The 23,656-nt window shown below is 46.3% G+C and overlaps 1 protein-coding gene across 2 annotated transcripts in view; it reads right to left on the bottom strand.

Annotated features, from left to right (window-relative positions):
- The window catches only part of TRPT1 (tRNA phosphotransferase 1), a 281,545-nt gene that overhangs the window by 220,099 nt on the left and 37,790 nt on the right, over positions 1–23,656 (bottom strand). For both annotated transcript variants that reach the window (XM_069645097.1, XM_069645098.1), the window contains exon 2: positions 9,403–9,507. In XM_069645097.1, coding sequence (XP_069501198.1) covers positions 9,403–9,477 — 75 coding nt within the window. In that variant the 5' untranslated portion in view covers positions 9,478–9,507. The remainder of the gene's footprint in view (positions 1–9,402; positions 9,508–23,656) is intronic.

Raw genomic sequence — 23,656 nt, 5'->3', positions numbered from 1 at the left:
CCTTTCAGCCCAAGCAATTTCCTCCCATGCCTGGTGTTTTCCAAAACATCAAAGTGAATGAACGGCATCCACTTCCCATGGCGATCCCATCTCACCATTATACATAACAGTAATGAACATTTGTATTTGTATTTATTATTTATATAGCGCTTTCATCCAAAGCGCTTTACATTATAACAACAGAATACATAGAACATTATAACCAAGAAGCAATTTACAATGAATCAAACCAATAAAAACAGTAAGCAGAGCAATTCATCAGTGAGGAGGAAGGGGAGAAAAGAGGAGGGGTAGGGGGAGGGGGGGGAAGGGATATGAGGGTGAAGTGAGGGAGGATAGGGGGAAGGGGGCAGGGAGGAGAGGATCATAGGGGGAAGTTTTCAAGGCAGGGAATGGAGAAGAAGAGATTTCAGGGAAGTGCGAAAGGAGGAAAAGGTAGGTGTGGAGCGGATCGAGAGAGGTAAGGAGTTCCAGTGGAGGGGGGCTAGGAGCTGAAAGGAGCAGAAACGGGAGGAGGCACATGGGGAAGGGGGAACAGTGAGAAGGAAGTGGTCGGCTGAACGGAGGGGGCGGGAGGGATTATAGAAAGAGAGGAGAGATAAGGGGGAGCCAGGTCATGGAGAGATTTAAAGATTAGACAGAGGAAATGAAATTTAAGTTGGGAGTGAAATGGAAGCCAGCCAAGAGAGGAGAGCGAAGAGGAAATGGAGTCATGCGGGGCAAGGAGACAGAGGGTATGGATAGCTGAGTGGTATATAGATTTAAGGGGAGCAAGATGAGAAGCTGGTAGTCCAAAGAATAGGGAGGAGCAGTAGAAGAGGCGAGAGAAGATAAGGGAGGAGATTAGAAGTTTTGTTGCATGGAAGGTGAGAGACGAGCGGACCTTGCGAATATTGAAGAGGTAGTAGCGACACCCAACATGCTGTACTACAAGTCCATGTGGTGATAGCTCCACCTACAATTGCTGCAAAGCCTTAAAAAAAAAAGTTTTAGTTACTAACTCTAATGCGCACACATGCTTTGTAATAAACCAAATTAAATTGTTGGTTTTTGCATGCTGAAACCTGCAATCCTGCTAGAAATAACCTCAACAAGTTACGGGCACATACACATAAGTCACCTCTGCCACAAGCGCACAAACAGGGTGTGGGTGGGCCACCTACACCACCTCCTCTACTTGTTATGCCCGTTTTGCATCTCTAACAAACTAAATAAATCCTAACCTTTTACCCCTTGCCATGACACTTCTATTTTCCTTAACTTATCAGTGCACACCCGGAGTAACCACTCAGAGGTCAATGTCACAGTAGGCCATGGCGGCCCACAACAATACAATTGCAACGTGTTTGAATAAAGCGTGCATCATTAATGCGTTGGACATTCAGGGAAGTGAATTTAGCAATGAGCTCCATAAAACTACACGTTGCATTTCCTTCCCACCTTCCCTTACGATGCACAAGAGAAACAGAATTTAAACCATAAGTATCACATGTAGCTTTAGAGGCACGTCAATCATGGATAAACAACAAAAGTTTCACTCGCTGCTTTATCGGCAGATCCATTGATCAGATTTACTGGCACCCCGATTGCGGATTCCGGCAGGAAGTCTGCAAACTCAGAATAGTTATTGCAGACTCGAAAACTGCATTGGTCTGCAGAGCGCTGGATTGTGACGACAAACCAGTGTTGTGTAAACATTCTTGGATAATCACTGCTTCTCGGTCTTCCGCAGTGTATTCTCACACCGACAGGAATGTTGGCGTGCACTTCCTGGCACGCAAAGGCACGGTTGGGGTGCTTTACTCTGATGAGGGACTGGGGTTCTACAGAGCTCCGCTCCAGTGACCGCTGCACTCGCAGACACACAGGGGCAAAGTCGCACCACAGAGGCCATCACCTGGCTTCCATTAAACACTTGTATCGCAGTGCCATCACAAGCGTAGGAGAGCTCGCCGCCAAACTCTGAGCAGGTACCATGAGCACACAATGAGAAGTGTTCAGCAGCCACGTTCAAGGACTTCACCAGCTCCCCGAGCAGCCACACTGATGTCATCAGTCTTGATGAGGGACTGGAGCTCAATGCCGCACTCACAGGCACACCAGGGGCAAGTGATCTTGCACTGCATATGCCATTACCTGGCTTCCATTTAGACACATAAAAACAACCAGTCCTCCTCTGAACTGGGCGCTCATGCCAGGTGCTCTGGCAGCCCAACAGCCATAGTCCTTGAGACACTAGTTCTGTGTCGATTTACCGCTCAGGGCTCGGTGGGTTCCCAACCCTTCTGTCATCTTATAAGTCCAATCTTTGTTCCCCCTGGTGCCAATATTGGTCTCCCTGGGTGCCAAGATAGTTATGCCTGGGTGCCAACTTTACTCTCCCTGGGTGGTGGGCAATATCTTTGGGGGGCAGTGGGCCCCTTCTCTTAAGTTTATCCAGTTGTGACTTTCCTTACTGCACCCCCAAAGCAGTCTCCTTTCTACTCTCTGTCACACACACAGATACCTGTCTATTCTGGGTTCTCCTGGGTCCTCAGCAAAGACCACCTTTGTCGCCGGTTGTTATGATCAATTCTCAAGGTTACTCATAAAGGATACTCTAAGTACAATCAGGTACATCAAGGAGTTGGGGAAGTACAGAGGGGAGCCAACTGGCTCCCACCACCCAGGCTACATCTTCCAACTGCCCTGATTGGAATCACCTTCAGACTCACCATTCCAGTCACTCTCCTAGAATTCCATTCATGACATCATACCTAGCATTCACACCCCATGCATTCAGGAAAACAGGGACCAGGCAGAAAAGTCAGTCACCACAACATGGATAGGCCCATACCATTCCTACAGGCTGTGATAAGGCCCACGGTTGGTCTACCTGCTCTTCCCCTACTAGCATTGACCTGGAGCAGGGAGTACCCATCGACAATTGGAACAGATAATAACCATGTTTCCTGAAGGCAGAAAACATTTAGACGGCCTAGAGGATTATCCTCCTCTTGGAGATGTCCGAAACCTCTAGTATTCCAGCTGCCCACTTGAATCTTAATAAGCCCATCTGCTCTGGAAATCTTAACCAGTAATGCCACGAGAGCCAAGACCAATCCTCTTCTTCCTTTTCTTTATTTTCCTCAATTGGATGGGTAAACTCAACATACCTATGCCTTGAGGTCACCCTTAGCTGCTCAAACTTGTATGGGTCCTCAAAGCTAACCAAACCAGCACAGGGCAGATATCTCACCTGTTCTTTCCCCCATTCAGAAACCTCAAAGATAAAGCATAGCGGGCGAAACTGAAGCCTAATTTCCATAATTACCCGTTTGATTAATCTAGAGGAAATGTGCAAAAATACTCTCTCAGTCTCATTTACAAACTCAATCTGATCAATGTCTTGAGTCGATAAAACGCAATTTTGGAATCTACTGAAATAGTCTCATAACATTTGCTCTATTCAATAACATGGATCCATGATTATCATCCACACACGAAAGTGAAAGGCAGCTACCCTTTGTTTTGCACTGAAATTTGACTTGTCAAAGGCTCCACCACAGGACCACCATCTTTATTATCACCTAAATGAGATGCAACTTGTACTTTGGATGCTCTGAGACTCCTCTCTTCTAGTGTAAGGCAGGCAACAGATTGGACTCCCAGGTCTGTCCCCAGCACTTTAGGGGGGAGCATCCGTAGCATCCGAGGGATCCAGGGGACCCGAGGGACCCAGATCAGGTAATAACTGGGGATCTTTGTAGTAGGGAGAAGAGGGCCAAGGCTTATTAGACAGAACCTCACAGTCAAAATCCACCAAGTGCATGGTCCGATTCAGAAAGACCATCTCCGACGAGGTACAGGACCTTTCTCCAGCTGGGATCAGATCATCTTCACCCAAGGGGTCGGTCACAATAACAATCAGTCCCTTTCTAGGGGATCGTTTCTTTTTCTATCTTTTTGTCCGGTCTTTCCGAAGGGAGGCTGTCAGACATTTCTACTGGAAGAGCAGTCAGTATCTACTTTCTGACTGGAAGAGCAGTCAGAAAGTAGATACTTTCTAAAGCCCGTTGCAGGAAATCTCCCCAGCCCTTTTTGGATTTTAGATTTTTTTAGTTTTGCTGGTCGTTTGCCATCTTACACCTCACTTGGGTGGTATGAAAAATCCCAATGAGGGCCTGGGGGCGTTCTCTACGGTCAAAAGCGGATTCTGCCACAGATAGTGACTCTACGCTCACCTGTACACCAACCTCCCTTGGTATCTGGCACACCTTCTCTGGGATTGGAACTTCTTTACCAATTAAAATCATATGGGCTGTGTGTGCAGCACCTCAGCAGCTTCAAATGGCACTGTCTGAGTAGGCGAAAGGCCACCAAAGACCCCTCCCGACCGATTGCAAATCTTTATTTCTAACTCTGTCAACTTTAATATAATTGAGTCAGACTGCATCACAATCTTTTCATTCAGCATGTAATAAAGTTTTGTTAATGTTAGAAGAGACATGTTCATTGTGGACAAGGTCAGGTCGATAGATTGTGGAGGCAAATTTGATAGACCAAAGGAACGTCTTGAAGTTGGATGGATAAAGGAGGCAGAGGTGGTTGAAGAAGATAAGGGAGAATCAGTGTAAAGTATCAGAGATACCGACAGGTTCCAAGCTTGGACAAAGGAAGCCTTCTCGTCTGATGGCTCCCTCCAATATTCCAGCTCCCCAGAACCATAAATTGGCAGTTGGGCATCCAAAATGTTTGTTACAGCCGATTATGGTATACATATCTTGGGGTCGTCCCCATCCCCAAGGCTTTTCACGCCACCAAGGGCGGCCTTCACTCTCAATACGTTGTTACTCATTTCCAAAGAGGAGAGGGCTGGATCATCAACAACATGAACCCGAGTTGTGACTGTCAAAGCTTCTGTCTTTATGTGGTGAATGTTGCCATTAGTGTTTTCCTCAATTAAAGCCAGTAGGGACCCCGGGCAAGTTAGGGGGGTGGGGGAGTGTAGGACACGCAGGATGGTAGACTCTCCCACATGTTCCAACTCCACTTGACAGGGCACCTCCCCTATGGTAGCGTCCAAAATGTCTTCAAATGATATCAGACAGGCCATGGGGCATGATGGAAGCGGGGGCAAATGGCCATTAAAAACGTTTAACTGCAGAGTTTCAAACTCTGAGTCATGTTGAACCACTGTCTTCTCCCGAAGGTAATGCTGAATATCTTTAGAATTTAATAGGGCATATGTTTTAAACAGCCGATCGGGGGACTTTATTTAAGCTCTTGACTTCATTACTTTCGGAGAGGGTCTTGTAAGAAAGTCATGGTATCAAACAGTGAAGACAGATAGTGATCACAGTTCAAGGGTGTTTATTGAACTTCAAATGGGTTGTTTGGACGCCTATCTAAACCTAAATCTAAAGATGGGAGCAAGCTACAACCATCAAATAATAATAACACAGTCCTCGTCAAGTCTCTGTCAAATAAAAGGGCCTATACTAATAAACCTATTGCCAATCTGCACTTCTAATACAAAAGGGTGTGGGACAATGGTGTATGCAAAAAGAAAAGTGTTCAAGAAATAAGAAACAATATGTCAGGACGATTGGGCAGTTGACTTCCCTTTCTCACGTTTTCAGCATGGGGCAATGCAGCACGTTCGAGCTTCGCACACACACACACACACACACACACTGGCTTCTTGGCCACGAGGTTACAGTTCAAAGCTCAGACATCAGGGCCTTCTGCCAAAGCCTCTTTTCCAATAAAAGTCTCTTACTGCAGAGGGTCTGTTAGAACAAACAACGTCTCAAAGTTCCTTTCCTATCAGGATTTTTACATGAACAAGTTCTCGCTTTCAATGTTCAGCGTGGGTCTCCCTCTTCAAGCTGAGACCTCCTTTTATCACAATGTTCACACTTGGTTTCCCTCGTTCGGGCTCGGACCATGGATCTCCCTCGTTCGGGCTTGGATGCTCTTTTTACCAAAATCGAAGACTTTCAAATGAACGATGGGTTTTGCTTAAACCGTCGCAAGACAACTTCGATTCACTTCACTCAATTGTGTTCATCAATCTACTTTCATTTCTCTTGGCGGATACCTTACAGAGACCTTCGATTGAGCACATTCATGGTGCTGGACCACTCAGTCAACGGTATCGTATCTTGCCTTGTTAAGTTCAAACATTCATCAGCAGTTTAGCTTTACTCGTGTCTTTCATCACAACAATGTTCGTTCCAGTGCTCGTTATACAATGTTGCTGCTTGCAACTTTGACTTCAACACAGACCGGGCTTGCATCGTCTCCCCAGCTAACTGGCTGTGTTTATCTCTCTGGCGCTTCTTTGTTCCTGGAGCCAAGGACGATACCACAGTGGCTGCTGCTGCTCCTCTCCGTCCTGGTCAGTTAAGCGGGAGATCCCTTGATATCTTCGACACACAATGCAGATTTCTCTAGTCTGGTTTCCTGGCCTTACACTTTCTGCCTTTAAGGTTTCTTGAAAGTAACACGGTCTTGCTGAAAAGGTCAAGGGTATTTCCCTTCTTACAAACGTTTCTGGGTTTTCCATCTTTCTCCCCTCGTTCAGCTGCTGACTCGATACTGCTGTTCCTTTGCGTGCTTTGCCTTGCACAGTGTGCTCTTGTGCTCCGCCTTTTATCCATGTGGGGAAGTTTATTAGAATTCAAGTGTGAATGATTGTCAGTAATTGCCTGACTTCGCCTGTCCATAGTAGCGGGACATGTCAGGTACATTGCTCGGGTGGGGGGATAAGGTTCCCACATATCCTACCTGGTAGGATTGGGTAAAGTGGTCACAGAGAAGAGGGATACCGCATCTTGCCATCCGGTGTCTCACTCCCACTCCCCGAAGACCCTTCACCATGGTGATCCTCCCGCACTGGTCCACCCCCAGGGGTCAAAAGGCGATGGCCATGCCCTGGACACCTAAGAGAAAGAGATCTGTGGGGACTAGCGGGTGGGTCACCTTCTGGTTTCTCACAGTCTTGGATGTTGTTTAAATCATTCGCCGCCGTCGCCTGCAAACCTACACCATTCAGAGGCATTGTACATTTCAGAGTGTATGCATAAGCCATTCCCGGCTCCCGGGAGAAGTAGTCAACTTATGTTACCTGTAAAGGCCTGCAGCTTGGAAGAGGCAGCCCAGTCCCGCTTAAGCCCGGGACAGGACAAACCTAGCTGTGTGTTCAGGCATGCCTTTATTCAGTCCAGGACCACCACCCTGATTTCTGAGGCCCACTCCGAATCACTGCACAGTTTAGGCTACCTCCTCACCACACGGACTGCCCAGACTGCCACTCTTCACTACTCCGCTCCGCAGCTCCATAGTGTTTTTCACAAATTAACTACTCCTCTCCAAACAACAGCACAGAACAACAGACATCTTACATTTTTCTACTATTTCAATTGGTACATTATTGAGACAAAGGAACCTTTTGTTATCAAGTTTAAATTCTCAAGAACTATGTTGTAACTTGTGTCAAACCAAGATTTCCTTTTTTCTTTTGAACTGTGGAGCGAAACCTTTCTCAGATCTGGGAAAGGGGAATCCACACAGGTTATGAGAAGAGACGGTGGTCATGTTGTGAATTTGACTGTATGTTATATATAGATTTTGAATTGAACTGCCATGCATTTCCTTATAGTTTTATTGAATGTACAAGTGTGAGGGACAGATATTGTTTTGTTAGAGTGTTTCCGTTAGAGGGAAATCCTTGTCAGGGTAAGGATAGTGAGGTGTTTATCCAACCTTTTTATTTAACAAAATGGCTAATTTTGAAAACTTTTTACAAAGTTGTCTGCCTCCCATTTCTGAGCCCTCAAAAATCTGAAGATGGCCTCCATGGGTGGAGCCAAGAGAGACACTACCTATTGGCTATGGGGCAAGATGACCCAAAACGGCTAAGAGAACACTAAAGTGACCACAGCTTTCCAGGTTCACAAAAACCCTACCTTAATTCTTCACTCAGGTGACCAGGGGAAGGCAGCGGCTACCTGATCCGAACCCTGGGAGTGGTATTAGCCGGGAGGATCATCTGGGAGGAGAAGAATGCCAACGGAATAGAAGGGCTCTGTTGAGAGAGACGCAGTATTTGTCTTCCTCAGAGGGAGATATTTCCATGATACAAGAATATGTAATGGCTCGTTTTCAGAGTGAGGCTTCCCTTCCCAAAGCTACCTATCTTGTTGGTTGTGACAACTGTTATGATCAACATAAGAAACAGAACATTAATACTCTGGCTTCTGAAGAATATGAATCTCCCTTAAATCTAAACAAACCATTAATCCCTTTAAAAACTCTTACTAAAGGTGTAATTCATGATAAGAGTGAATTGAATAAAGTTGAAGGCAATACTCAGAACATAATCAGAACATTGGCGACTTCAAGCCCCACAATGCTCTAGGTACTGGGATGAGAAAGAGAGGCTCAAATCTTGCTTTGACTGTGGGGAAGGGGATCCAACCCACGTTACAAGGATACACAGATATTGGACTTATGTTGAATAAAACTGTTATTTCTGTTACATTTGAATTGCCATTTATTACCTTTATGAGTTTGATGTATGTAAAAGTGTGAGGGACAGATTCCTTTTTATTAGAGTGTTACCTTTAGTTTATTTTGATAGGCGGCTAAATCCTCTATAGGTTAGGGATAGTGAGGCATTTGTCAAAACCTTATGAGTTAATAAAATAGCTAGCAGTGTAAAACCTTTATCAAGTCGTACGCCTCACATTTCTGACCCCTGACAATTCCGAACCTTACGACAAGGAATATTCAAACGGCAAGTGACTCTATCAGAGATCCAATGTTGGAGAAGAAACCACTTGTGAAAGAAAGTGCAGTCATTTAATAAGGAATGAACCAAAGTATAAATAAAGAATTCAACACCACTTAAAACACAATAAAATATTGTTACAGTTTGCTGAAGACCCTTTCAACCTACAGCGCTTCGAAGCCTCAACAATGGCAGTACACGCTGTGTAAATATCATGAAACATAATATATGGTCCGGGAACTAATAAATAGATATAGTTATTTAACATTTTAGCATAAACTGTACAAAACGGTGGGTGAAATCGCCAATCAAAGTTAGCAGCCACTGTTCCACAGGTTGGTTTCCCTACTGTTTTTGGCAGAGCATTGTGGTATACAACCAAGAAAGTGAATGTACTAAAAACAATATTCAGCTAATCATGTTGGGGCAAACGGCCCATTGTGTCTCGGCTGAGGTAACAAATATCGATGACAAGTATTGTTGGAGCAGCATGCTTTGCAGTTGAAAAGAAAACTACAGGCTGAGTCCAGAGAAGAACTGTACATTGCTTAGCAGCGACAACCATGTCAGTCTATGTTGCAGTGGAATACCACCTATATGTTAAACATCCTCTTAAGAAACAATACCTCATCATGTTTTCTTGCTCCTCCCCCTCTTCTAGCCCTGGGATGCCTTCCAATGTTATCTCGCTCTGGATCCATGCCTCGTTTCACTGCAGACACCCGCTGTTGCTGCAAAAGGAAAAGTAAAGCATTTGCCAGGGTTAGACAAAAATCTCTGAGGTCACTACATTGCTCAGTTCTCTCAGACCATAGGACCTACACCCTCAGCTATCAATGAAGGGGTACTACATTGTTTTAACGAAGTGAAATAGTTTGTTGTACTTCAGTTTGGCAAAATAACTTTGTGCCTTTTTTTTCTTCAATGGGGGGGGGGGATTCCCGCACAATTTCACTCACACACACACACACACACACGTTTTGTGGGCTGAGATTTTGGCCCGAGGTGTACTGGCAATTGTGAAACCTGACCAACCCCACCCCTGCACCATCAGTATTGGTGTTGGCCACAGCCCCAGTATAGGTTGCCTTAAACCTTGGCCCAAGCTCGGCATACCAGTCTGGGGTGTACTGTCAATAGTGACATTTGACCAACTGCACCCATTTGCCCTGCACAGGGCGGTGTCCAGTCCTGTGCTATCAGTATGGGCAATTTTGGGAGATTGACGATTTTGCGATTGTTGGCTCCAGCCCCACAACAGTTGGCGGGATGAACTTTTGGCCCGAGGTTGGCATACAGTCTGGGGTGTACTGGCGATAGTGAAATCTGAACAACCCCATCCATCCGCCATGCACAGGATGGGGTCCGGCCCTGTGCAATTAGTATAGGCGATTTCAGGAGATTTCTGATTTTGTGACTTATTAAAAAATAGGAAGGACACAATGTATTTATTTATTTGGATTTGTAGAGCGCACTACAGCTCGCAGGCATTGAGGCACTGCATCAAAGCTTAAGAAGGCTTGATTAAGGGTTACAATGAAGCCGCCCAATGAAAGACTTATTTACATTTCAGAGTCAATGGTTACATGGTATCACAGAATATAGGTCATACAGTTTTGATGGCTTTGCGAAAGGCTGAGTGGGATTCGATGAGCCTGATGTGCAGTGGAAGGGAGTTCCAGAGTGTGGGGGCAACCGCAGGGAAGCTGGAGCCGCCAGCCCGGGCTTTACGTGTTCTGGGAACAGATAGCAGATTGTAGTAGGGAGATCTGGATGCTCTAAGGGTGGTGGGTTTGGTGATCCTGCGTGCCAAGTGGGGTGTGGGGGGGCAGGTCATAGAGACACTTATGAGTCAGGGCGAGAGCTTTGAAGGTGATCCTTTCCTTAACTGGAAGCCAGTGGACCTGTCTTCTGAGATGTGTTCTCTGCGCACAAGACCAGTGGCGGCTCTGAGCGTGTTGTTTTGTACAATTTGAAGCTTGGCGACATTCTTAGCAGAAGTGCCAATGAATAGCACGTTACAGTAATCAAGCCTGGATCAGATTATGGCCCTGGCGATAGTGAGGCAATTTTGTTGGGACAGGAAGGGTCTAACTGAGTTGATGAGTTTAGAGTGGTAAACGGATGTGGAGGTTATGGCGTTAACCTGCCTGTTCATGGTCAAGTCAGGTTGCAGGTAGACACCTAGGGTTTTGATAGAGGGTGACACGGTGATGGGGATGTTATCGATGGTAAAGGAGGAGTAGCGGCTGTCCAACTTGCTCAGGGTGGAGGGGGAGCCAACCAGAAAGAGCTCAGTTTTCTCACTGTTGAGACATAACCAGTTTTCTGCCATCCAGGATTGGATTTTTGTGTATATGAAGTTCAGAGTGTTCTGGACCCAAGAGGGGGATGAGTACCTGGGTGTCATCTGCATAGTTCGTATATGAGATGCACAGGGAGTCCAGGATTTTGAACAAAGGCCTTGTGAAGAGGTTGTAGAGGGTAGAGGGTGGGGCTGTGCAAGAGCCTTGTGGAGCCCCGCATTTGATGGTGCTGGGGTCAGCGCTTGAAGAGTCGGAGAAGACCTTCATTGCTCTGTCCTTTAGAAATGAGTCAATTCATTTGCACGCACTGTCAGAGAAGTTGGCTACTAAGGAGAGGTGCTGGCATAAGGTTTTGTGGTCGACCAGATCAAAAACCGCTGATGGGTCCAAAAGCAGAAGGAGCGAAGGTTTGCCTGCGTCTCTGGTGTCGTCGATCTGGTTTTTGAGGTCCAGGAGAGCCGTTTCGGTCCAATGACGTGGTCTGAATCCTGATTCTCTAAGTCCTAGGAGGTGATTGTCTTCTAAGAATTTATGCATTTGCAGGTAAGCTGCTTTATCCAGAATTTTTAGTAGGAAGGGGACGGTGGTGATGGGCCTGTAGTTACCTGGGATGGAGGGGTCAAGAGAGGGCTTTTTAAGGAGCAGACGAACCCACGCTTCCTTTAGTACCAATGGGACGTAGATGGAGCGAAATGAGGCATTGATGAATGCAGTGATGATAGGGGCTAGGGAGGGGGGCACAGTCCTTAATGACTTGTGCTGGGCAGGCATCACCTTTGCAATTAGAGGGTTTGATGGATTGGAGGAGTGTGATGACCTGCTTTTCACTCAAGTCTTTGAAGTCGAACAAAGGGTAGTGGTTGGAATTAGCTACAGGCGTATGGATGCCTTGACTGCTAGCAATCAGTTTGGTGAGCTCCCGTTGGTGGGCAAGGATTTTGGCTTGTAGGGTTTCCAATTTGTTAAGCATGACGGACTGAATGGAATTGCACCAAGCTTCATCCTTCACAATAGGTGATGGAGGGGAGGAGGGGGTCTCAAGCTCTCCAAATATGGCAAATATTTCTCTACTTCCGGATTTGGCATTAGCTATCCTAGTATTGAAAGAGGTGGCTTTGGCATTGGTGATGGTGGTTTTATATTGTTTAGAGATGGTTTTGAAGGCGATTCTAGTGTCCTCAGTGGGGTTGTTAATCCAAGTGTTGAGTGCAACCTTTTTTTTGCCACGCATTTGTAGGAGATCCTGGGTGAACCAGGCATTGGAATGCTTAGATTTGTTTGGGTTTTTTGAGGGTGAGAGGTGCCACCAGGTCAACGGCCTTCTTTAGGTCATAGGCAAGAAGATCAGGGTCATCAGAGAAGGGTGGTAGGAGAGCGGGTACCTTAAGGTGCTGGGATAAGTTGTTGTGTGTGAGCAGTTTTGAGCTGCCGGAGAGGGCTGCTGGAAGAGGGATGGTGGGAGGTTGAGGACCTTTGGAGGTGACGATGTTGAATGTAATACAGTGGTGATCAGACCAGGGTAGAGGGGTGATCACAGGGAGGCTGAGAGAGCAGTTATGGTGGGCAACCTAGTCTAGGATGCGGCCTTTAGTGTGAGTGGGGCTGGATATGGCTTGCGAGAACCCTAAGGTGCAGAGGGCTTTGTTGAGAGCTTTAGCGTGTGGGTCTTTAGGGTCATTAAGGCCTGGATTAAGGTCCCACAGGAGCAGAATTTTAGATGCATTTTTTAGGTTGTCTGAGAGGGAGTGGGTAAGAGCATATTGGAAGTCGCTGGAAGGGCCAAGTGGTCGGTAGATGAGGTGGACGGTAAAGGTGCAATTTTCTGAGATTTTAAGTTTAAGTAGAAGGTAATCTGAGCTCTGATCAAGGTCTCTCTGAATAGTCCTAATTGATAGGGATTCTTTGGCGATGACTTCTACCCCACCCCCTCTGTGGGTGGAGTGGTCCTGTCTGTAGATAGTGTACCCCGCAGGGATGGCTAGGGTGAGGGCAGGTCCAGATGAATCAGTTAACCAGGTTTCGCTAAGGAAGAGGAGGTCAAGGTTGTTCCTGCTGATCAGATCATGTACATCTAGTGAATGAGCTGGTACGGATCGAGAGTTGATGAGGGCACATTTTAGGGGGGCATCGGATTGGGTAGAGGGAGAGATGGGGAGGGGGTGGAGGAGCTGGTACAGGGCAGAGCAGCCGACTGCAGGATATTAAGATTGTCAGCACATTGCAGTGGGGCGCATGAGAAAGGTGTGGGCACATTAGTAATCTTGGCGTCAGTGCATGGTGGCAATTCAACATCAGTACAGGGCAGTACAAAAGTAGGCAGAATAACATGATTGTCAGCACATTGCAGTGGGGCGCATGAGAAAGGTGTGGGCACATTAGTAATCTTGGCGTCAGTGCATGGTGGCAATTCAACATCAGTACAGGGCAGTACAAAAGTAGGCAGAATAACATGATTGTCAACACATTGCAGTAGGGCGCATGAGAAAGGTGTGGGCACATCAGTAATCTTGGCATCAGTGCATGGTGGCAATACAACATCAGTACAAGGCAGTACAACAGTAGGCAGAACAACATGATTGTCAGCACATTGCAGTGGGGTGCATGAGAACGGCGTGGGGACATTAGTAATCTTGGCATCAGTGCATGGTGGCAATACAACATCAGTACAGGGCAGTACAACAGTAGGCAGAACAACATGATTGTCAACACATTGCAGTGGGGCGCTTACAGCAAGTAGGGGCATGTTGCATGTGTGGGCTTTATAGCTACATGCCAAATTGTTGAAAGTGTCTCCTGTGCGAGGACTGCTGGACGTCTCACTGTCTTTATAGTTGTCATTGTGTAAAGGTGACAGATATGTCGCTGAGACATTAGCTAATCTCGTGGACGGAGCCACTTCATTGCATGTGGGGAGATTCAAGTCAACAGAGCAGCCGCGTGCTGCAGAGTACAGTGGCCTAGCAGGCATGGGTATGAGCGTGTTATAGGTTTGGAAGAGTGGCGCAGAGGTATGTCTTGGGCGGGGTTCCTTAGAAAGGGCTTAGTGGAGAGGGGAGGATGGGGTGGGGAGGAGACAAGCTGTGTATAGGCGGTATGTGCAGGAGTGGGCAGATCCACCTTTCCTTGCGGATGGTGGGATATGAATGAGTCAGATGGATTATTGAATCTAGCCCTGAGACGGATTAGACTGAGCTCTGCGCTCAGGCAAAAGGTAGATTCGTAGGGCCTTTTTGTGAGTGCGCGTAGTCGCTCATTTCGTAGGGCAGTTTCAGGAGCGCGGTCAGCGTGAGCACACGCGAGGCTCTTACCTATCACTGGGAATTATTTGGGTGACTTCCGCACCTTCGAGCAGCGGAGAGATGCAGAGAGAGACGTCGGCCTTACCTCCTGGCCTTCCCTACACGGCTTTGCCTCGCGGCGCGCCTCCTCTCCCTTTAAAGCAGGAGGGGAGGGCGCAGCGAGGTGTGGGGCCCAATCCAGGCACACAGGTGATGTTGTGGCGGTTGCCATGACTATGGTGGCGGCAGCCATCTTATGTCGTTTATGGTCCTCGTGGGCCTCAATTGAATCAGCTGGTGTCTCCAACGGCATCGGAGCATCGGTCGTGGCTATTTTCATTACAGCAAGTGCAGCAGCAGTCGGCAGTGATTCCCCTCATGAGTTGGGCGGTAGCCCTTAAATGCAGCGAAAACTGTATTACCGCCTCATTTAAGGGCCCTATCACATATTGGGCGCTAAATGGGCTGTTTTACCTCCAGCTTTTTTCTGGAGGTAAAATCCCATTTAGCACCTTGTTTACAGCACAATTACAGCCGGCTGCATTAGCGTGTGATATTTGCACTGAAAATGCCCCATTGGGTCCAGTGGACCCAATCGGGAATGGGGATTTACCGTTAACGCCCAACCCGTGATCCGGCGCTAATAGTGCTGGACCGGTTGGCACTAACGCTATTACAGGTGGGCGTTATTACAGCCAGGATATCACCCAACTCGTGATGAGGCCCAATATAACATATGGAAGGCTATAGCAGACCCTCACGTACACATCAGCTACAAACCCGGGCTACGCCGGGTGGTACCACTAGTATATATATAATAGTTTTCTTTTTTTACTTCCTGCAAAGTAATTTTTGTCAAAGTGTAGTGCAACAAAGTATTTCAGAATGATAAAACAATGGCATACTAACGGAGGAACCCACTCGACGGTCACATCACTAACATAACAAGCAATTTATTTGCGACACTCAGGTTCAAAACATTTCCTGGTCACAAAGAGGGCTTCAGGACAAGATCTGCTTGAATACCTGCATCTATTAAGTCCCATCTCGTCAAACCAAATAACGGCACAAACAAAGCTTTGCTAAAGGTACTGTATGGGGACAGTTTTTTTCCATCACATACAAGGGTCACCTTGCCATCTTCTGCTCTATGTGAGAAACCTGAGGGCGCCCTCACATCTACTCCCAGGGATCTTCTATTCAGGTGGCCAGGGAAGGGCCATCGCTTTTGGATCCCAACCCTGGGGGCGGACAAGCGAGGGAGGATCACCTGAGTGGAGAGGGTGTTGGACGACGAGACACAGTATCTCCCCTTTCCTAACGCTGACTACCCCTCTCTTCCCTCAGCCTTCATGGGCTATTATCATGCATGCCCTAGGATTCACACCTGACAGGGCCCAAACGTATAAAAGGTGGAGCACACAGCAGAAGGTTGTTGGTCAGCAGCAGAGAGCAGGAGAGCAGCAGGGAAGCCAGGTGGGCACTTGTGGAGAACAGAACGCAGAGAAGCTGAAGATGTGCAGAGGGCAGTCTGTAGAACTGGGGCATAGAAGCAGCGTCTCCAACGTGTTGGCGAGGTCGGAAGAAGGAGACTGTGGCAGATACTGGTCCATTAGTGGTGACTGCGAACTGCTCGTTCCCCTGAGCAGAGGAACCAACCCAGCAGTGTCTGAGGGGAAGGAGGTGAGACCCTGACTGCAACCACAAGAATTGTATGAGCGCAGAAGCTGTGGAAAGCAGAAGACGACCAGTGAGTTTCGAGTGATGAGAGAAACCTGGTGCGTGAATGAACAAGTGAATTACATTGTGTCCAAGTGGCCGTGTACAATCAGTGCATTCTCGAAAACCTCCAAACTAAAACGAATGAGATAAATTGAATGGCAGATGAGGGAGCTTTGAAGTGGGAGCAAAAGCACACTGCCAAATTAATGGGATGGGAAGCCTTTAAGGAAGTGGCTGGAAACTCTGTAACCGAAGGGTTACGCACAATAAAGAACATGAGTGCAAGAGAAGAAGCTGATATGGAATGGCGGAAGGGGGAGCAGTGACGTGTGAGCAACCGCTCGATCTGCCAAACAAGAAACTAAGCAAAGAGGCTACAGGGGCCACTAGTTCCGTAACTTCTAGTATGTGGACCGTGCGGTCTGTTAACTGTGCCACAACCAGGGAGCCCCAACAAAAATAAAGCAAGTTGAAACAAAGGAAGTAAGGAACAGTGTGTCTTGAAGAGAAGTGGTTTGAGCTTGGGGAAGGGAGTCCTAAGCTCTATTTGAACACTGTGACAAGCAAGGCCTAAAGAAATTTTTTTTGAACTCTGGGAAGGGAACCCTGATGTGTTGTGGAACTTTGTAGAGTGAACTGAACATTGTGCATTGAGAACAAGTGTGCTTTGGACCTGGGGAAGGGAAACCCCAAGGTTAAGGGAACCTTAGGTTGTTGTAGAACTTTGAGAAACCAACCTAACACGTGCATTACAAATAAGTGTGGTTTGGACTTGGGAAAGGGAAACTCCAAGGCTCGAGGAATCAGCTGAAACAAGCATCTTTTGGAACTGTAAAATGAACTTGGGAAAGGAACCAGAGATCACTCCATATTTTGTATTGGACACTGTTTTGTTCATGAAGAATATCCCTACACTATGGGGCTGATTCATGGAATTTGTGCGCCGAAAAACGGGGATTTGTGCGCCATTCTGCCCGCAAATCCCCATTTGTTAAACATGGATTTGCGGGCAGAATGGCGCACAAATCCCCGTTTTCCGGCGCACAGGTTCCATGAATCAGCCCCTATGTTTAGTATTAAATGTGAGGACAAGCATAGGTTTTGACACAGACAGCTTTTTAGTTTTTACTGACGGACACAGACTTTCCTTAGTTGATTTAGGTAGAGAAAATCCCACCTCCGGGATATAACAAGCCAGGCGTTAATCCATCCTGACTCTTTTAATAAAGGTTTTGAAACTGTATTCTTTGTTGTCGGTCTCACATCTTTGACATCTGAGCAGCAGTTTAATGCAGTGGACAACTTCATCATGTTGCAGAAGTTAAACAAAGTTGCAAATAAATCCATGAAAGGCAAACAATTAATGCAACTAGCATTATGGAGTAAAACCAAGTACATTTAGTTTTGCCCACGTACCATCACCTTTGGGTGGTGCTTCAGTGCTCAACTCTTGCTTTACCATACTATTTAGCATGTACATAACCCTACTATTGAAAGTTAACTGTAAAAGACGAATGTACCTATACATTGATTCCAATGTTAACACTATAAATCCAAAACTAGATGGAAAACAAAATGTTCTATTCCCCGGTTTCAAATTTGCTGTGTAACAAGCCTCCTTTTGCCTTTGTTCAATAGCACTGTAGGTGGCATAATCCATTTCCTGTAAATGTGCCTTACAAGTTGGTGTCGTCTTCTATGGAAAATTCACCTTAACCCTAAACAAACCGATAGACCACTTGTAATTTACGAAATGTCATCTATAAGGAAAACCCGCCCACCAACCAATTACGGACAAAACATTAGCAAACTCACAAATCAATCACTCACACTACTGCAACTCTCGGGATATTAATCTACCTAGAAATCAATGGCATGGTTTAAAAGACTCAAACTAAGCAAGCAGCTTGTGGCAAAATATAAACCATGGGAAAGGACCTCTCCCTTGCAAATAGAGTTCAATGGCTTCCTGCCAAAGCCATGGCGATAGGGAAAAGAGTCCCCTTGCACTACAAAAGTCTTAGGATGAGCTCAAGGATGCTTCAGCCATATTGATAGAAAGGCATACTTTCTGTGTGACTCCGACTGACCTAGTTAACCAGGTGGAATTGCGCGTGAATTGCGCGTGAGTGAGCAAAGACAGAACACAGAAAGAGTATTTTCGGGAGAGAAGGTGGGAACAGGGGAGGCTTGGCTGAGGCCAGACCATCCTGGGGAGGAAGGGGCACGCAATGGGCATTCCAGGAATAGGGATCTTAAGTCAGGTGAGCCCAAAGGTAGGGTCTGTGCTTCTATCTCTAGGTAGGAGAGGGAGAAACACAAAAATAATCTTGGTTTTTACTGCTGTAAGGTGTGGAACATTTTCAGTGATTGACCTCAACGTCCTATAAAATTCCATTCCTGCCAGGTCAAGACCCAACGGGATGCTAACACACTGCAGTCTGCACTCCGCACACCCTTAAATCACTGAAAATGTATCCTTGTTTTTGGAAGGGAGGTTTAAGGCAAGTGGCCCTGTTGTATTAGATTTTGGGTCCACAATCAACGTTCTTGTTTGGAGGCTGGCTAAAGCTGCGGTGATCTCCTTTGTTCAGAAAGTGCAGGACAGCTGGACTGTTGACAGAACTGAACTCTCTTCAGGGTCGATTACACAGGAGACACTACCCATGGGTTTAAAGATTGGGTGTGGGGGCATTGTGAGGAGACGGTTTTTGAGCCGATTTATGCTCCAACTGCGAGTCATCCTGGGTATGCCTTTGCTCCCTTTACAGAATCCAAACATAAACTGGTACGGGAGAACCATTGAATTCAAATCCACTTTTTGATTTGAAAAATGGTTTTCAACGGAAAGATATGACAGCTCTCAGAAGTTCTGAAACCAAGGTGGACTGCTGCTTGTAAAAAAGGGCAGAGTTGATAACAGACCATCTGTGCCACTATAGGGGAACTTCTGGCTTGTTATCAGGAGCTTTGAGGCATCATAAACAAAGATGAAGCAGGAGAGTTTTCCCCCCTCCTGGAACTTATGATTGCAAGACAGAGTGAAGGATCTTGCCCCAATAACACACAGTCAGCTTTATGCTTCGACTGAAAAGGAGAATAAACATCTGAAGGCTTATATCAAAGACAACTTTGCAAAAGTTAATATTCTGCATTGGCAGCCCCAGGCAGCATCTTTATTGTTCTTTTATGGCCAAGAAGGATCGTTTGTTATGCACCTGCATAGATTATAGATCTTTAAACTGGATCAATTTCAAGAAACGTTCTCCACTTCCACTATCACCAGTGGATCAGATCCACGGGGTCCCCATTTACTAAGCTGGATCTGATATGATATGGCATTTATAACGCGCCTATATACAAGTGTTTTGAGGCGCGATGGAGCCTACAATTTAATGTGGGTACGAGAGAGAGAGAGAGAGAGAGAGAGAGAGAGAGAGGAGTGGTAGACCGCCTTCAAGACTAAGTATGGGCTTTACAAATGCCAGGTCATTCATCTCGGATTGTGCAGTGGCAATATATGGACATCTATTGTCTAGATATTTCTCAAAAGGTATTGTGAAAGCTGCAGAAAAGTAATTTCTTTGAAACATTGGAGAAGAGTCCATTCCAAACCGAGGCACTGGAGTTCTTACGCTTTGTCATCTCACCTTGGCACCTGCAGATGGATTCCCGTAAGGTCAGGGACGTTCGACAGTGGCCTACACATTTTTTGGGGTTTGCTAATTTATAGATGGTTCATCTGAAATTTCCCCTGACAAATCCCTGCGATAACCAAATTGTTTTTGAAAGGGGTGAAATTTGTTTGGACTCAGAAGGCTGATGAGGCTTTTCAAGGAGTCAAAAGAAGCTTCACTTCAGGGCCAATTTTGACGATTCACAAGGGGTCGTCACTTTTCCCCCAAGGGGGAGCCCTTTCCCATGAGGCTAGGGTGGTGCAGCAGCTACCCAGTAGTCCCTCTAGGCGTAGTTTAATGCGGGAGGACCTCATGCGGTGGGAATACCCCTACGGGCACAAGGACATCCCCTGGGGTACAGCCCATTGGATGTTGTCACTCCCCAACATTTCCTAGCCCTCCCCAATGTTCAGAACCATTTTATTGAAATTAAACCTATGTATTGTTGTAACACAGGAGATAAAGCCAAAGCCAAAAGTACTGGGACGAGGAAGAGCACAAGAGACATGAAGTTCATTGACTGTGCTAGTACTGGTACGAGGTGGCCCGAGGAGGCATGAGCATTAAGCTATCAACAGAGAAAAAAAGACTTTTACAAAATCCATGGCAGGAACTGGATACAAGGTATAAAAAGTAACAATGGACTATCAAACGTGTCAAGCTCAGCCGCGTCAAGCGCAACCTTGTCAAATCCTGCCGAGTATGGCAGCAGGTGTGCAGGCAAACCAGCATGAGTGATACATGCGCTGCCAAAAGACTAGAGGGAAGAGGATGCTGGTGAAGTGCCATGGGAGTCCTCTGCTGGTTCTGCAGGTGCGAACCAGAGCAGAAGACCGAACAGGAGAGCGGAGCCGCAGAAAACAGATGGAAGAAGTACCGCAGAGCCTATGCAGCAGCAGACCCGGTGAGAAGACTTGCGATCCCAGGAAGTCCCGGTGACGTACCACGATTACACACAAGGTAATGGGAGGTACGGGAGACCTGGAGGGGTGAAGGATAAATGGGAAGCTGGTCCACAAAGCGCTCTCTCTCTTCTCAGTAGTGAGGAGCCTGCTACTGGGTATAATAATGGAAGAGTCTGGGCCCCGAAGCAAATACTGAGAGTATTGGAGGAGATCTTCCTCGTCGCAGTGGGAAAGAGAGAACCACTGACCACCAGAAAAGGGTCTAGGACCCGAAAACAAATACTGAGAGTATTAGAGGAAACCATCCTCGTCGCAGTGGCAACAAAAATCCACTGACCACCAGAGATGGGTCGGAGACCCGAACCATTGGAAATCAGGCATCCAAGGAGACCTTCCTTGTCGCAGTGGCAACAATAAGCCCAACGACCAACAGAGAAGGGTCTGCGACCCTAACAAAAGGGAACAGAGCAAATAAGGAGAACTTCCCTGTTGCAATGATGACTTTAAGCCCAGTGATCAACAAAGAACGATTTGGGACTTTGTGCTAAGCAATATCAGGAGAAGGGAGTCATTCTCCTGGCCCTGAACTGGGAGTTGATCTAGAGACACCTGGGGAACGGAGTCATTCCACGTGATTTTATTGGAAACTTTATAGATCTACACCAGGAGAAGGGAGCCATTCTCCTGGATGTGGAATGATATAAAGGTTGTGTGAAACCCGCAAGCCAGGGGAAGTTGGTCATTCCTCCTGGCATTTTTGTTGCAAGAGAACATTCTTTTGGATGCTATACGAGCAACAGGCGAAGGGAGCCATTCTTCTGAAGACTGAACTTTTGGTTCGTTTTTTTCCTTTAGTTGTAGCGTGAGGGATACAAATAGGTTGTGACACAGGATGGTGGAGTTTAATTTGACGACATTCTGACTGACCGTTTAGTATTAGTTTTGAGGCAGGGAAACCCCTCTTAGAAGACAGGGATAGTGGGGACCTTTTTATGCACAAATAAACGTCTATAAAGTCCACCATGCCACCTTTGTTTCAGCTTCCTTCTTCGACACTGTTACACAATCCTGTATACCGACATTACATGACACTTCTTTGCAGAAGACGGCACCTGCAACCAAGTCCTTGGTCCATTCATTTCACAACCACATAAAGAAACAGGGCAGCTGCCTCTGGTGTCCTTCTCTAAAAAGATTTAGACAGCTGAGATCACCTATATCATATCTGATTGAAAGTTGTTGTTAATTAAGTCTGTGTTCCAGGTGCGGAGGCATTACCTTCTGGGGTGAAATGCTTGCCATTTTTAAAATCTGCTAAGACCCCTGACTTTCTCAGAAGCTAAGATAGTCTTTGCTTTTCACCAAATTTGACATTTCTTTTAAGCCAAGATGCAGGAGTGGAGAAGCTGATGCAAAACAGTTATCAAGGAAGGGAGAAGGAAAAGCCAGAGAATTGATCTCTAAAGACAATTTTGTTGTTGGGGGCTAGACTCTCACCTAGAAATCAGGCATTGTATATCACCAGCTCAACTGCAGGTATGGGGGAGTAAATACCTTGATTTACAAATCAAAGACCGGTCGTGGATTGCAAGTTGTTTCTGCCCACTGAACACTTGCAGATCTCTGCAATGAAGGTGGGCCATGAATCAGTGTTAGCATGTAAACCAGGTTATCAGAAAACTTTGGAGCTCCTGAGAAGAATTCCTGGTGGGAAACTACACCAGTTAACATCTTGAACTTTGTAAAGACCTGCAAAACCTGTGCTCGTTCTAATGGAAGAACCATGCAGGTCCTTTTACAATCCTTAATGATCCCGCTGTTGCTTTGCCATACGTTGGATTTCATCATGGACCTGCCTGTTGATAAGGTGGTATTTGTTGATTGTGGTTGATGTTCTCACCAAGGAAGGCTATTGTATCCCCATAAAAGGGCCGGTCACTACTGCAAACTCGACACATGGGAGGTCGACTATATGCTCTTCTCTTCCAAGATGTCTAGGACAAGACCTCACACTTTATTTCCAAATTTTGGCAAGCATTTTGTGTAAGGAAAATAGGAAATGGAGATACACCTATCCTCTGATTACTCCCCCCCCAGTCCAATGGATAGAATGAACAAGTCAAGTCAATCAAGAGTTATTTTACCCAGCCTTATATAAAAGGTGAGGAACTGTTGGGTGGATTTGACATGTCTAGCCAAGTTCTTTTATAATAACCTCAGTGTCCCTTTTGTTTTTTGCAATCAAGGTTTTCAGCCATGCAATTTTCGGGAGTCTTCAAACCCTGATGTAGAGGGATGGTTGCAGGTGATGCAGGCGAATTTGCCAAAGGCGAATTCTACCTTGCAATTAGGTGACGCCAGATACAAGTGGTTTGCAGATTGAACCTGCAGACTTGCCCCCAATTATTGGAAGGAAGATTTAGTCTGGTTATCTACCAGGTAGATCAAGCTAAAGGGGAAGTTTAGTCCACGGTTCATTGGCACATTCAAGGTTGAGGAGGTAGTTAAAGCAGTGACACAAAGGCATAAACTGCTCTCTAGATAAAGACGGATGCAACCTTCCATGCGAATCAGCTTAGGACTTGTAGTAAAGGTAGCAGTTGTCCCTTTCCCCCATTATCACAGACTTCAGAGTCAGGTGTAGCTTGTGTGGCCCGTTGCTATTTGGCAGCTCTGCTACCTCCTTTAGCCTTGGTGCCCACAGTACTCTGCCGCTTTCTTGCACTTTGGTAAATAGTGGCGGGGACATGTTCTGACATATGGGATCCCACAAAGTTGCATGGCTTGCGGCATTGTTGGGTGGCAAATATTAAGCAATTTGACAAGGGGGGTCCTGGGAGTCTCTGTGCCAGACATTAGTCCTGGTTACGAGAGACTTACCCAGAGTCTTTAGCTCACTATCTTTCACAGAGAAGAAATATCCCAAACATATCAGTCTTTGTCCTGCCCTGGGGCAGTCCAGCACCGAAATGCTAGGCAATTCTCCACTGAA

The sequence above is a fragment of the Ambystoma mexicanum genome, chromosome 2p (genome assembly GCF_040938575.1).
Source record: "Ambystoma mexicanum isolate Mex_15411 chromosome 2p, UKY_AmexF1_1, whole genome shotgun sequence".
Lineage (NCBI taxonomy): Eukaryota > Metazoa > Chordata > Amphibia > Caudata > Ambystomatidae > Ambystoma > Ambystoma mexicanum.
This window is presented reverse-complemented; position numbering and strand designations above follow the sequence as displayed.